Source organism: Rattus rattus, chromosome 7 (genome assembly GCF_011064425.1).
Source record: "Rattus rattus isolate New Zealand chromosome 7, Rrattus_CSIRO_v1, whole genome shotgun sequence".
Lineage (NCBI taxonomy): Eukaryota > Metazoa > Chordata > Mammalia > Rodentia > Muridae > Rattus > Rattus rattus.
The window spans coordinates 90,296,492-90,311,904 of record NC_046160.1 but is presented as its reverse complement, the minus strand read 5'-3'; the positions used below and the strand labels follow the sequence as shown (position 1 = coordinate 90,311,904).

The 15,413-nt window shown below is 46.4% G+C and overlaps 1 protein-coding gene across 5 annotated transcripts in view; it reads left to right on the top strand.

The window, feature by feature from the left end:
- Positions 1–15,413, top strand: part of Esr2 (estrogen receptor 2) — a 51,179-nt gene that overhangs the window by 33,876 nt on the left and 1,890 nt on the right. For 2 of the 5 annotated variants that reach the window (XM_032908758.1, XM_032908760.1), the window contains 4 exons: positions 244–382; positions 1,212–1,265; positions 5,639–5,772; positions 15,008–15,188. In XM_032908758.1, the coding sequence (XP_032764649.1) occupies positions 244–382; positions 1,212–1,265; positions 5,639–5,772; positions 15,008–15,188 (508 nt within the window). The remainder of the gene's footprint in view (positions 1–243; positions 383–1,211; positions 1,266–5,638; positions 5,773–15,007; positions 15,189–15,413) is intronic. The other 3 variants (XM_032908759.1, XM_032908761.1, XM_032908762.1) reach the window with 2 other exon arrangements.

Genomic DNA, 15,413 nt, shown 5'->3' with positions numbered 1-15,413 from the left:
AGCCAAGGGCCCTTTAGAAATGCTAAACAAAAGTCCGTGTCCTGAAGGGATCGGAGGCTGGAAACTGCCAGCTGCACAGCCAGGTTCCCTTAGCCAACATTTAATCAGGTCTCTGAGACACTGATTGATTCCTTCCCTCTGTCGTTTGGGTTTCCTTGGCACTTAATAACTTGCCACTCTGCCTTTATTGAAGTGGGTTGCTGAGGGGAGGGAGGTGTGTTTAATGGACCCTTGTTTCCCCAGGCTTTGTGGAGCTCAGCCTGTTGGACCAAGTCCGGCTCTTAGAAAGCTGCTGGATGGAGGTGCTAATGGTGGGACTGATGTGGCGCTCCATCGACCACCCCGGCAAGCTCATCTTCGCTCCCGACCTCGTTCTGGACAGGTGAGGAAAGAGGCTTCCCACTTCATTTCTGATCTGTTTAACTAAACAAAGCGGAGTGGGGACAAAGTCCTAGGTACTGCAGTTAAAGTCTCACACCCCAAGGGGCAATTAGAGGAGGATAACCCTGTCCCTTCCCTCACTGGGTCAGGAGACCATGAAGAAGAGGGCCTGGGTACCAGGATTCATATCCCACAATCCATTTCAGTAAGTTGTGTATCAACAGTCCTGGGCTGTGGCAGGGAACTGGTCCTGCCAGGTATGGGCCACTGAGCGCACAGCCAACATAGATTTTTCTTTTTGCATTGAAAATTCTATGCTTACATTATATATTCTTAAGTTGCCCTGCAGATGAATGACCGGTTATATCTATGCACAGGTGATAAAAACTCTTTTGGGACTTCCACGTTTATTTTCCTGTGCTCCAGCTTTAGTGCTAATAGTATTGTTCATCTCTAATAGCGTTTTTTGGGAACGTGTGGTGGGAGGACTTTTTATTAAGGCCAAGCACAAGTTAGCAGACACTGGGACATGACCGTGCTTAGGTCACAAGTGGGCTAAGCCTAGTTTTCTTTTAAAGATGGCACAGAGCAGGAACTAGACGTGGATTTAGCCGGAATGTTTATAGAAGATACACTGGAATATCCAACAACAGCCAAGCTTTGCTGTAGGAAAACCAGGAAACTTTTGGCGGACCTTTGAGTGGTTCGGAAACTGTCCCAGTGTTAAGTGTTCAGCACGTGAGAGTGTGCAGACAGCAGGAGGAAGCCTGGTACTGTGCACCTATCGTGCCCGCCCCAACTCTTGCATCGTAACCCTGTTACCACTTCAGGTCCTCAGAAGACCCTCACTGGCATGTTGCGCAGATGAAGAGTGCTGCCCCAAGGTATCAGCGTCCATTCTGCCTGTTGTCATGGATGGCACTGACAAAGAGCCCACTGTTCTGAGTAATGGAGGTGCTTTGGTGGCGCACACACCCTGTGGGAAGAGCGGAAGCGTGGGATGTGGCTTGAGCAGGAGCAAGCCCAGGTGGTGTGGACAAGAGAGGGAGGCTCTGGAAGGCCAGAGCAGTGGGGCGGGCACCAGACCCTTCAGTGACCCTTGGAACAGCTAACTTGTTGGCTGGTATGTGCCGGGCACCGTCCTCAGCACTCGACGCTCGTCACCGTTCTCAGTCTCCCCAGAAGCCCTTTTGGAGGAGACAGCGTTCAACATCCCAGTTCTTCTGAAAAGGGACAGGGAGGTGGAGTAATTGGCTTACAGCCGCAGGGTGGAAAGTGACAGAGCTAGACGCGAGGATCTGGTTCTAAAGTCCATTCATGGAGTGCTTTGCCCCCGTGGCAATAGGCAAATTAACATAAAGAATTACGTATTCAACGTTGGAGAGAGAGGTGCTGTGTAAATGTTAGAAAAATGTCTTGCAAAGTGAATAAATGGATCATCACAGTACCTAGACCGTCCCGTGAGAGGTCCTGCATGCGGTGTCTCACTTGAAAACAAGCACTAAGCACTTGTTTTAGGTTTTTTGTTTTTACTTTTGGTGCTGGGTACAAAACTGAGGCTCAGGCTTACTAAGCAGACACAGAGTTAAGCTTCCACATGAGCCATTTGTCCTTACTGAGAAGTCTCCAGAAAATGAAACAAACAAAAACCTTGAGTGTACGGAGAGTGAGAGGAAAACCCAGTGATTCTGGTTTATTTGTAATGAGGTAGTTTTTTTTTTGTTTTTTTTTTTTTTTGTGGTTTTTTTTTTTTTTTTTGTTTTGTTATTTTTTGTTTTTTTTTTACTCTGGAGATATAGCTCTTGGGTTTAGTATATTATCTTTTTCTTTGCTCACAAATGTATAAGTGGCTGGCAAGATAGCTCAGTGGGTAGGGGAGCTTTTCATTAAGACTGATGACCTTAGTGACCCCTAAAACCCTTGTGGTAAAAGGAGAGAACTGACTCTGCACACACACACACACACACACACACACACACACACACACACACACACACACACACACACACACACACACTGTCATTTAAATACAAAATGTCAGCGTCAACAGGAAACTGTCTGCAGAGCTGTTGCAGACAGAGAAGGCTGTTTAGAGCCAGGCTAGGACCCACTGTGGACCCTGCTGGGCTCTTGGGACTCCTGTGGTTTCGAATGTCCTCACAAACTGCCTTCACATTCAGTATTGATATGCCGGGTGGTCTTGAAGAGCATAGGCTTTACTCCGGACTTTCAATTTACCACATCCTAGCCAAGTGTTTCTCAAGTCTTCCCCATGTGCTAAGCCACAAAGGAGCCCCCTTACCCCTTGTCCAGTGGCCCTGCCTACTGGTGCGGAACCAGCTGCCAGAGAGGCAGAAGAAAATAGGCAAAGCCGAGACAAACCTGCTCAATATTGTTTTTTTTTTGTTGTTGTTGTACCAAACAAGGTATTTTTTTTTTAATGAGAAAGTAATCAGGTAAGAAGCTTTTCCACATGTAATTCCCAACTTAATCTTTATTTGGCACTAATTCAAAGCAAACTTCTAGAACATTCCAATCACACATCTCCGTCTTTAACACTAATCTCTTAACTTCTTATGTGTAACTGGGTCTCGGTCCCCAATGTGAGTGGCATGGACCCATCAGGCTGTAGAAAACCCCTCCTCCCTTCATTCCACTCATCCAAAGCAGAAGGTTCTTAAGAGCCACACGGGAGGAGTACTTTGTGTCCCTCATATATTTCCTAAAAATGTATCTGCCTTCTATAGCCTGTGACGTGTCACTGAAAATGTTTGAATCCTGCGTAAAGTGAGCTGGCTGCCTGTCCCCACCTGCAGAAAGGGGACAGCCAGGCCTGGTTCTTTAGGATTGATTGTTTACACTGGAGCTTTTCCTGAAAGGTGCACCCCAATAGCTAAACACCTCATTTTTGGAATATTAATTCTATCACAATGAAATGTTTTCAGTAAGGAAATAGAGGTATTTAGGGGCTTTTCTTTGGCATGGGTGGCAACTTCTGGAAAATAGGATTGATTTCGGTTGAGTTGATTAATCCTTTTGGGAAGTGTGTGTGTGTGTGTGTGTGTGTGTGTTTGTGTGTGTGTGTGTGTGAATGTTACACAACAAGTGCACAGTTTCACTTTAATTTGAGTTTTACAGAAGAATAAAAAGTCAAATTGTTAAACCATCAACACACAGTTGCTGGGCCACACCTACACTAGTCCTGGGAAGGCAATGACAAATGTGAAGCTAGCCTTGGCTACATAGTTAGACTCTGTCTGAAAAAAGCAAAATAAGCAGAAAAAGCAAAAACATCAGTGTGAGCGTTAGTTTACTCATTTCCTCTTTGGTGATGTTTTAAGAGCAGCTTCTCTGGGTACCAGACATCTTGCAGCTCAGCACCTACACTTTCAAGTAATGACCCTTCAGCAGGCAGAGAAGTAAGATGTCTTGGCTCAAGGCATCAGTGCACAGATATTTCCTCCCCACTTGCTGGGTTCAGGGCTCTGCCATTGTTCCAGGGATTTAGTGCAGAGGAGGAGGATTAGGGGAGACATGAAGATGGGGTGTTTGATGTAGTAGGGTTTATACAGATTTTGGCACTCTGTCCAGGGCTCTGATTCTCCGAGACATTTTGTTGTTGTTGCTGTTGTTGTTGCTGCTGTTGTTGTTGTTTTAACCTGTGAGTGATTTCTGGGGTCCCTTAACTTCACACTTACAGGAGGATACCACCATTTTCAGAAGTTCCTGTTACAGATCAGACAAAGTGAGCAGTTGTATGCTTGCGGCTGTGTGTGTGTGTGTGTGTGTGTGTGTGTGTGGTCTGTGGGGCCTCTGAATGCTGTGGAATGCAGTATCCTGATGAGCTGCTGTCACAGCTAAGCACCAACAGGCAGGATTGGTGGTATCAGGTAGTGTCAGGTCATATGATGTCGGCAAAGGCTCTCTCCTGAGATCCCACACTCACTAGAAGTGACCTGGCTTGGGTGAGAGGAGACAGTGGGACAGTCAGGTTTCTTGTTCTGTTTCACTTGTTGTTTTTCTTCAACCTCCTTTTGTAGTCTCATAAAAGATGAAAAGCAGACCACACAGGCCTGAGGTGTCTGTAGCTGTGTGCTGCAAGCTTTCTTTAGGAGCTGGGTGGATTTGTGGTGAAATCATGTGTTAGTCAAGGGCCTCCAGGACTCTGCAAAGGAAGAGAACAGTTTTGGGGAGCAGGGAGGTCAACTAATGTGGACCTAGCTGGCCTGAGTAGAAACCCGTGCTTTCTGGTTCATGTATAATTATTTCAAAGGTAGAAATAACGGTTCAGTCCTATAAGACACACTTAAAAGGTTTGTTGAAAACCTTTGTTCAAAAAACCTTTCAGGCTGGGTGGCATGGCACACGTCTGTAATTTCAGCCTTTCAGAAGTAGAGGTAGGGAGACCAGAAGATGAAGGCCGACCAAAGCTAGCAAAACCCCATCTCAACAAAACAAACTACAACACAACACAACACAACAACCCCAAACTAAACAAACGAAACCCCCACGTGGGCAAGACAAAGTAGGAAACACGTCCCCTGTCCTCATGTCTGTCTGACTAACCCACCCTCTATTGTAATTTCTTGGTGTGACATTTTTGCTTCCTTCAATGCAACTTAAACATCTCTCAGTCCCTAGGCCAATTGAAGGTTTGTTTTTCTTGAAGTACTTGGTTCTTGAAGTTCTTGTCTCTCATCAGCGTTTCCTGATGGGAGTGTGGGATCATCCTTTGTAATAAGCTGAGTCACTTCCCCTGAGCCTGTTTGACACGATGGTTTGTATATAAGCCATGGACGTGGCAATTTCTTCAAGAAATCCTTACGCAGTGAGGTAGAAGGAGCCATGTATCCTTGCTGCATACTTCTGCCTGAAAATGGTTTAAGAGTTTTTAGGAAATGCCCTGTTTTTAATTTCCCCTCCCCTTCAGTGCTAAGGATTTAACCACAGCCTTACGCATGCCAGGCAAGGGTTCTACCACACCAAGCATACCTTGTTTTCCCCACATGGACATCGTGCTAGTGACTTTTTTTTTTTTTTTTTTTTTTTTTTTTTTTCTTTTTTTTCGAGCTGGGGACCAACCCAGGGCCTTTGCTTTCCTAGGTAAGCGCCTACCACTGAGCTAAATCCCCAGCCCCCTGCTAGTGACTTACACTGTAGTTATAGTCAGAGGATGTACAGATGCAACTCGAGAGGAAGGCTCTTGATGGTTGCCTAATGCTATGTGTTCCTTCACTTCCCCCATGAACTCTTGCAGGGATGAGGGGAAGTGCGTAGAAGGGATTCTGGAAATCTTTGACATGCTCCTGGCGACGACGTCAAGGTTCCGTGAGTTAAAACTCCAGCACAAGGAGTATCTCTGTGTGAAGGCCATGATCCTCCTCAACTCCAGTGAGTAACCCCACGGCTGTGCTGTGCTTTGCTGGGAGAAAGACTGTCAAACTGGTGTGGTGGTCGAGAGCACCGGTCTTCTGATTCATTTAAAAAGCAGAGAAGGACCTCCCTGTGACTTCTCCATTTTACATGGGTTCAGTTAACTTTTGCTAACTTGAGTCTAAATTATTCATTGGATGAACTTCTGGCAGTGGATTTGAAAAGTGGTTCTGCCCACTTGCTGAGAAAGAGAAGACTGACTGGGAGGTGGTGGATGCCTTTAATTGTAGCACTTGGGAGACAGAGGCAGCCAGATCTCTGTGAGTTCAATGCCAACCTGGTCTACATAGCGAGTTCCAGGACAGCCAGGGCTACAATAGAGAACCTCTATCTTGTGCACGTTGCGGGTTGGGGAGAGTAGTTTAAAGACAGACAAACTTTAAAGTATTTACCGTCTAGGCTTTCTTCATACCAGACATTTTACATGATTACCACGTGTCAGCTGTGTTTAGTGCTTTAGCTTCTGTTTCTGTTTTTATACATCTGTTCATTTGTTCAGTAACAACAGTTACAGTCACATAGCTTACCCTATCAGGTGAGACGGCAAGGTGTGCAAAATCATGCTGCTGGTGCCATTCTGAGAGGCACATCTACAGAATGGAGGGGTGGAGATGCAGGAGAGGCTACAGGAGGGAAAAGCCCTAGAGTCTTCAGAGAACTGTTTGGGGAACCGGGTGGTCACTGGGTGGTCACAGCGAGGTGGTCACAGGCTACTTTGGGGGCGTGTCTGAGTGTAGAAGTGAATTGCGGAAAGGCCACACCCACTTCTATGGGGAGGGAGGGATGACAAAAATGGGGAGGAAACTGAGGCAAGGGTGTCCTTAAGGAAAATGAGCCCAAACAGACTTGGTGTGGCAGGAGCAAGGGGAGGGGCTTGACTTCAGCGATGGGGGATGAGGACGGTGTCTGAGCTACTAAGTGGATGTTTTGGCTTTCCTGGTTTTTCTCATATAAACAATATCTGATGATTGAGAACAACACTTAGAAAAAAATCATACAAGGAAGATGAGACCAATCAACAGGAACACCCCTCTTCAAGGTGGCCACCATGACTTTGTGACTGTTCCTCCCACACCTTCTCTCTCTCCTTCCCCTTCTCTCCAGTGTCTATTGATTATTAATTCTGATACAAAAATCAATGGTTGTCATCATCTTCTTCTATAAAATGGAGTTCTCTCCACCTATACCCCATGTGTACCTTCTTATACACTTGGCACCATCCCCAGGTTCCTTACAATAATGAACTCAGTGTGCTTGCTCTGTAGACGGTTGTTACACTGCCTTTAGAGGGTGGTGACAGATGTATCAATGTAGGACTTTTTAAAGTGATTTTTGAATCCAGTGATCAAACCCAGAGGCTTGCCCATGCTTGGTAAGTGAGCCGACACTCTCAGCTGTCCCTGTGGCCCCAGTTTGGTATAATAACAGAAAATTACTATGCAAAGTGCAAAATGCGAGTCCTGGCTTATGTCGGCACATTTGTCTGGGACTGTAGGAGCTCCCAAGTGCTTGTTGCCCTTAGATTCTGTCGCTTCCCTGTGGACTGGAAGGGAACGGTCACAGAGTAGCTCTGGGAAGAACATAGGGCACTGTCAGACAGTGGAAGGTTCTAGAGTGGAAAGTGAGCTAGGCTGTGAAGCAGAAGCAGGGGAGCGCTGAAGGTGGAATCTGAGGGATCAGAGACCCCTAAGACAACCTCTGGGTGCTCCCTAGTTGGGTTACCTCCCGACCTTACCTTTCTAACAAGGCATTTCCCTGACCCAGCTCCCTCCTCCCATTTTGTTGCTATTCACCTTTTTCTAAATTAGTGCCAGAGCGCTACGTCCATTATGACTAAGGTCAGGCAGGAACTGTCTAGCCAGGCATTTCTTTTTTCTTTTTTTTTTTTTTTTTTTTTTTTTTGACTTTTCAAGACAGGGTTTCTCTGTGTAGCCCTGGCTATCCATCCTGAAACTCATTCTGTAGACCATGCTGGCCTTGAACTCAGAGATCCCCCCACCTCGGCCTTTGATATCCTCCTGCCTCTGCCTCCTAAGTGCAGGGATTAAAGGTTTGTGTGACTACCTGGCCAGCCAGGCATTTACACACACACACACACACACACACACACACACACACACACACACACACACTCACTCCCCATGTGTGCTCCCACCTTCGACTCTATTAAACAAAGGGAAGGGCTATGCATACAGAGCAACAAAGGTAAAGATGACAGCATATTTCTGTTTTGAAATCCAAGTCAAGAGACAGAGAACTAGGGGCTGGAGAGCTGCGTTGGCCACTAAGAGAGCCTGCTGCTTTTGCAGAGGGCTTCGGTTTGGTTCCCAGGATTCACGTGGGGCTGCTTCAGACACCTGCAACTCCAGCTCCAGGGGATCTGACACCCTCTTTTGGCCTCCACAGGTACCTGCCTTCATGCACACATGCATGTATACATGCACACGTGCATACATGCACACATGCACACATGCAAAATATTATTTCCAGACATAGAAAATGGAAAGATTTCAGTATTAGTAGAGCTGTAGTATAAGGAATGATAGTGGTGGGGTTGGAGAAAGGGCTCAGGAGTCAGTGTATACTGTTCTCCTTGAGGACCCAGGTACAGTTGCCGATAGCCAAGTCCGGGGAACTCACAGCCGCCTGAACCTCCAGCTTCTGGGAACAGATGCTTTCTTCTGGCTTCTGAGGGCACATGCACATATGCCCCCCAAAAGAAAATAATAATAATAAAAGTAAATCTTAAAAGAAATAGTAATAGATATTCCTCAAAAAGTAAACAAACAAACAAACAAAACCCCTACCAAAACAGATCTACATAAAGAACATCTTTAAATGGGAGTCGGCTGAGTAAAATGTGTTTTCTTACTGTCTAATCCTCTGCATCTGCATCTCAAAGATAATCTAGTGTCTAAAACTAGAAACAAACCAGTCGACTAAATAAAAGTCCCAAAGAACTGAGGCTTTATTAGAAGTAAAGTTTATAGCAAGTGTACCAGTGTCAGCATGGTTGGTGGCCAAGTCATGGTTTGTCAAAGTGACATTCAAGGGCTAGCCTGGTCTACAGAGTGAGTTCAGGGGTACACAGAGAAAGCCTGTCTCAAATGGGAAAAGAAAAGAGAAAAAAGAAAAGAGAAAAAACCCACTTGAGCCCCGGGCAACAACCTAGGTCAAATATGACCACCTCGTCACGTAGGAATCTGAAGGTAGACCCACGTTCTCTTAGAACTAGGGTCTAACTCTAGGAGACAGAGTGGAATAAGCCTGTAGATAATTACCATTGTTCTTTTTAAACAGCTTAAATTGGGGACAGGGAGCTGGATAGGTGGCGCTTGCCAGCACTTGGGAGACAACAGCAGGAAGATCAGGAGTTCAAGGTCCTTGACTCCAGAGCAAGTTTGAGACTAGGTTGGATTACACAGACATTGTCTCAAACGCACAACTAACAAATACATTAGCAACGGGTCTGTTTATCTAAACAATTTTAAGGTTTTGAAAGAACAAAACATTTTATTAATTGAAATAATTATAAGATTAAACCCGGACCATTCTGTGTTACTTTAGAGCAGCACACGCATGTCCCTTTATTCTTCAAAGCCAGAAAAAAATATATGATAAGATTATAGGGTTTTTAAATACAACACTCCAGACTTTCTATTTCCCTCCAGCTGAGCAAAGCCTGGGTTTTCCTTCATCTTTAAACATGTAGGTTATTGTGAATCTGGGCACTTTTGCTCCCAGAATGCCAGGCGGGCGAGAGAAGAACTCGAGACTGTTTTCAGGAAAGAGGGGGGGTTGTGTCCTTGAATTGCTTTCTGTGGTATACGTGGGCCTTGTGCCAGGAGCCCCTCCCTCTCCTTCCCTCTGTACAAGATCTCTTTAGTTTTATGAAAAATAATTTAGTTTTTTTTTTTTTTTTTTTTTTTTACAATGAATCATGGTGTTTCTATTTTTAGGGTGGAGGAGGAGGAGGGAGGAGGTTTTTCCTTCCTGTGTCTCTGATTGACAAGGCTTCGGTCTTGTCCTTTGCCCCTGTTGAAGTCCTGCCATTTAGTAATTAGTGTGTACCCACGTGCTAAGCCAGTGATCAAGTGTATGGATACCCTAAGTCTGGACATGGTATTCCTGACTAGAGAGAGAGGTACAGGAAGTTTTAGTTTTAGACATATTCTCCTTATAGAAACTTGACATGACGGGCAGGTTTAAACGTGGCGCCTCCTTTTCCCAAGCTAACAGTGGCTTCAGGCTCTGTCTGGAACGGTGCTATCTCCAAGCTTGTGGAAGGCCCAGGGTCTACCCTAAGACCCTGGGTGACTATGTTGGCTCACAGAGAAGGGCAACTGATTACCAATCATGCTTTTGGAAGGGAGTTATACGCTGCCAGTGGGCATTTCTGCTACTTTTAGTTCTGAGGGCTATTTTAATGCCAACTTTATTAACAAGAGAATACCTCAATTTACCCATTTAAAGTATATAATTCAAGCTCTCTGCAGTGGTGTACATCTGTAATCCCAGTATTCGGGAGAACTACGAGTTTGAGGCCAGGCTGAGGTGTAGAGGAAGTTCTAGGCCAGCCTGGGCTACATGGCAGGACCTTGTGCTAAAACAAAAGTATACAACTCAGTTTTTGTTAGTTTGTTCACTCTGTTATCACCACAATCAATCCGAACTACCCCGCTCCCCAGGAAATCCAGTATTCCTTAGCTATCAGCCTCCACTTCCTACCACATAGTTTCTCCTCTTATTGATGCTGCCAGGTACCCTTCAAGAAGCATCTAAAGGAGGCAAGATGAAGGGAAAGCACGGCCCTGAGGCCAGCTTCTGGCCATAGCTGTGGGAGGCTTCCAGCTTACTCATCTACTGGTCAGGAAGCAGATAGGGAATTCTGACGTTCAGTTGGTGGGACTCCAGTTCATGGCCTGGGGCTAGGTCTTCCTCAGTTAGTCCTCTCTGGGGAAAGCCCTCTTAGACATGCCCAGAGGTGAGCCTCATCAATGCCCTGGGCTCCTTCATCCAGTTGATAATTACAATTAACCACTACGCCCACCCTTCCTTCACCCATGGTAACTGCCTGTCTGTTTTATCTTCTGTTCTAGAGACAGTTTCAAATAGTCCAATGAAAAGGGGATCTAAGCTGGGGCTACAGCTCAATTCCTGATGTGTCTATAACCTCAGTGGTTTAGAGCACTGACTGCTCATCCAGAGGTCCTGAGTTCAAATCCCAGCAACCACATGGTGGCTCACAACCATCTGTAATGGGATCTGATGCCTTCTGGTGTGTCTGAAGACATCTACAGTGTACTCACATACATGAAATAAATAAATCTTAAAAAAAAAAAAGTCAAGGTCAGCTATGTAGGGAATTTGAAGCCAACCTCCTGGGCCATACCCTGTGTTGAAAAAGTGTGGACTTAACTCAGCATAATATACAGGGTTTCTCTGTGTATCCCTGGCTATCTTAAAACTTGCTCTGTTCAGCAGGCTAGCCTTAAACTCACAGAGTTCCACCTGCCTCTGCCTCCCAAGTGCTGGGATCAAAGGTCCCCCCACCATGCCCACTTTTGTCTCAATGCCTTCCTCTGTGTGTCCTTACACAGTATACACATTTTGTTTATAATCATGTGGCTGCCTAAGAATATACAAAGAACGTGAACCTGTGTGAATCCAGTCTGGTTCTTTCTGTACACAAATGTGTCCTCTGTGTCAGAGGTGATAGGGATTTGGTGACAAATGTCAGGGTCTGTGTCCTCAAGTGCTGTGCTGTTAGGGTGGAAGGGTGGCTGCAGAGATGTGGAAGGAGAGGGCAGCACTCAAAGAAAAAAAGAAGAACTCAAGCTGGACGTAGGCTGGAACTCAGGAGAAACTTCCAGAAGGACGTTCACGGCCAGGCTGAGATCTAAAGGAGGAGTGGGCATTGATAGGAAAAAGCAGCAGGATGGAGAAGGAGGAAGGCTCAGGATACATGCAGACTACAGAGCATGCTCAGTGTGGCAGCAGTGCATGCTGGGAGTTAGTGGGATTCCAGAGTGGGAACTGGGAACCGGGCAAAGAGAGCTCTGGGGTGTAGCTCAGCTGGTAGAGTGAGTGCCTTCTACCACACACCAAACCCTGGGTTCAGGCCCCAGCTCAAGCCCATATCACAGCACTAACAAGGTGGAGGTGGGAAGATCAGAAGTTCAAGGCCATCCTTGTTCACATCAGAAGTTCACAGTTTTCTGGGCTATGTCACACTATTGGGGGGGAAGGGGTGCGGCTCAGTGAAGATGGCTGAGCGAGAAAAGCTTCCTATTACCACTAAGCCTGACAGCCTGATTTTGATCACTGGGACTCAGAGTGAAAGGAGAGACTCCTGCAAATTGTCCTTTGATAGCCTCATATGTGTTATGCACCACCCCAACACACTTAAAAAAATAGATTAAAGAGAGACCTGGGTCCCTCAATGGCCCCACGACATGTTAGGGATCTGCTTTGCCTCAATAGCTGGGGTGTCATTAAAAGGAGCTTCTAGGAGATCTGAAGTTTGGCTGCTTGGGGGTGGATGAGTGGCTTGTAGGGAGGGCAGGTAGAGATGAGGGTCTGAGGGTTTGGAGGAGGTGAGAAGCAGCTCTGGGGATGCTTTATTTACTTACTGAGGCACTGGGGCTCAGACCTCTCAAGCCTCTCACGTTATATGAGTTAGCCTTGTCAACTTGACACAAACTAGGGTCACCTGGGAAGAGGAAGCGTCAGCTGAAGAACTGTTGACAAGTCTGTCAACACTTTTTAAAATTAATGATTGATGTGGGAAGACCCAGCCCACTGTGGGCAGCGCCAACCCTAGGCAGGTGGTGCTGGGTGCTGTAAGAAAGCAGGCTGATGGGGAGCAAGCCAGTCAGCAGCACTTCTTCATGGCTTCTACTTTAGCCACGGCTTCTAGGTTCCTGTCTGTTCTTCCCTTGATCATGGAATGTAACCTGTAAGGTGAGGTTAAACCTTTAACTCCCCTAAGTTGTTTTAGTCAATGTTTTATCGAAGCAAGTGAGAACCCAGAGTACTGAGATCAAATGGGTGCCACCATTCCTAACCAGCCCTTGGTTTCTTTCCTTTCCCCTTTCCTTCCCAGTTTTCAAGACAGGGTTTTTCTGTGTAGTCCTGGCTTCCCTGTAGCTCACTCTGTAGAACAGGCTGGCCTCCAAACTCAGAGATTGGCCTGCCTCTGCCTCCCAAGTGCTGGGGTTAAAGAAAGGGGAGTGCCACCACTGATAGGCTCAGCCCTGGATTTCTTGAGAGAGCACCTTGTCATCTCAAATTACCAGTCTCACTTCAAAGGAAGTAAAGAACTAGTTTATTCCAAGCCGAATATGAGTGGCCACGGCCCCGCAGCACAGTCTGGGTTTTGAGAACAGCATGTTCCAATGTGGAAGCAGTTTCATGAAGTTTTTATAGTTACAGGACAAAAAGTTATAAACCCAGGTATTTACCAAGTACATTGGTGGGAACATTAGGTTGTAGCCATGCAGCAAGCTACCGTTAAAGGTCTCCGGTGCTGCCTGATGTCATTCTCGGCTTCTGGCTTGGCAGAAAATAGTGGTCTTCCGAGCACATGCTCCAAAGATATACCTAATAGTCAAAGTAACAGGAGGTCAGAAGCAGAAAGTGGCCCTTGAATTAGAGGTCTAGAGACGGCTCAAGGTAACGTTGGTTCTGAATCTGCAATATCCCGTCTTGGGACAATCAGGAAGTTCTAATCAGCCAATCAGCCTTATAAAATCTTTAAAACAGGTTTGACTTCTTTCTGGGAACTTGAGCTTACAGGCACCTGGGCTGTCCCTGAACTCTGGCCCTCTAACCTGTCTCTCAGGTGAAAGGTGGATTGTTTAAATATGTATTATAAGACACTCTGGAGGGCCTCCGGGGATGCAGAGAAGAGCTGTACCTGAAGTACTTCTGCCTGTCCCTTGCTGTAACTGAATTGAGCGGAGTTAAACTCAGTTGCCTTGACTGGACTGAAATGTCACTAGAACAGAAAGCGAATCCTGCTGATCAGATTCTGTAGATAACGGGCACTCAACGTCCTTCGTTCTCTCAGCTCTCACAGCGGCCACTTCCCCAGCCCCCTTGTTCACTTCACGGTTGTTGTCCCTGCTTGTTTAGGAGTTAAAAGCCTGGAAGGAGAGTTCTTTAAGGAAAGGGAGAATTGGGGCTCAACTGGGGTAGGGATGAGATTCACGTGGGCTGCCATTTGGTTATTTTGTAGCCATTGTGAGTAACTTAGAAAGCCCAGGTGGGGCTTAATAGAATGGAGTGGTGGTAGTGGTGTGTGTGTTAAGAAGCAATGTTCCTGTAAGCTTTCCTGAACCAGGAACTGAAGTGGGAGGAGCTGGGGAACTGATTTGGGGCCTGAGAGTTAGACTCTGCAGGAGGAAAATGGGTTAAGACCTGACTCATGATTAGGGGTCTTCCTGCCCCAACAGGGAGCCACAGACACTTTGGACTGGTTAGAGATGGCCTTGGGGCCCTGATCTGACTGACTGAGGCACAGGGAACATTGGCCGGGAGGAGTTACATAACATTGGCTCTCAGTTTCTCTCTCTCTCTCTCTCTCTCTCTCTCTCTCTCTCTCTCTCTCTCTCTCTCTCTCTTTCTTTCTTTTTCTCTCTTTCTTTCTCTTTCTTTCTTTCTCTTTCTCTCTTTCTCTCTTTCAAATTTATGTATTATATATAACTACACCTTACCTGTCTTCAGACACCCCAGAAGAGGGCATCAGATCTCATTACAGTTGGTTGTGAACCACCATGTGCTGGCATTTGAACTCAGGACCTCTGGAAGAGCAGTCAGTGCTCTTGACCACTGAGCCATCTCTCCAGCCCAGTTTGTTTCTTAAATGCTGTGATGAGAAGCCCACCTTGGCACTAAGTGGGATTAATCTTACCTGACCATCTTCACGATGCACCATTTGCTGCCAAGTGTGAAGCAGAATTACTGGATATGCCTACTGTTTTGGGATGTCACAGATCTGACCTCGGTGGCCACCTAGAGGGATCATTTATCTACCCTGTATCCAGCCAGGATTCCCTTCAGCTTGGTGATAAGGTTTTGCTGGTCGAAGTGGCCTCCTCCTCGGGGAACCAGGCATGTTTAACAGTTGATCACGTGACCTCAGTTTCCTTTTCTCTGAGCAATGACCTTGGGGCTCTCCTCCTTTGTCCAGGTATGTACCCCCTGGCTACTGCAAACCAGGAGGCAGAAAGTAGCCGGAAGCTGACACACCTACTGAATGCAGTGACAGATGCCCTGGTCTGGGTGATTGCGAAGAGTGGTATCTCCTCCCAGCAGCAGTCAGTCCGACTGGCCAACCTCCTGATGCTTCTTTCTCACGTCAGGCACATCAGGTACAAACCCGTGGGACACTGCTCCAGTGGGTGTGGGCAGAGCATGTGCTCAGGGCTTTGGGAACATGTAGGCAAGTTTGTAGTAGATATGGTAGAATGTTGGAATGGGAACACCATCAGTGTATGCACGTGCACCAAAGCTTGGCACATAGTAGGTGTTGAAATGAGTGCCACACATCACCTGATAGGATTTTTGTGGCAGCTGGTTGGACCCACCTGGATGTA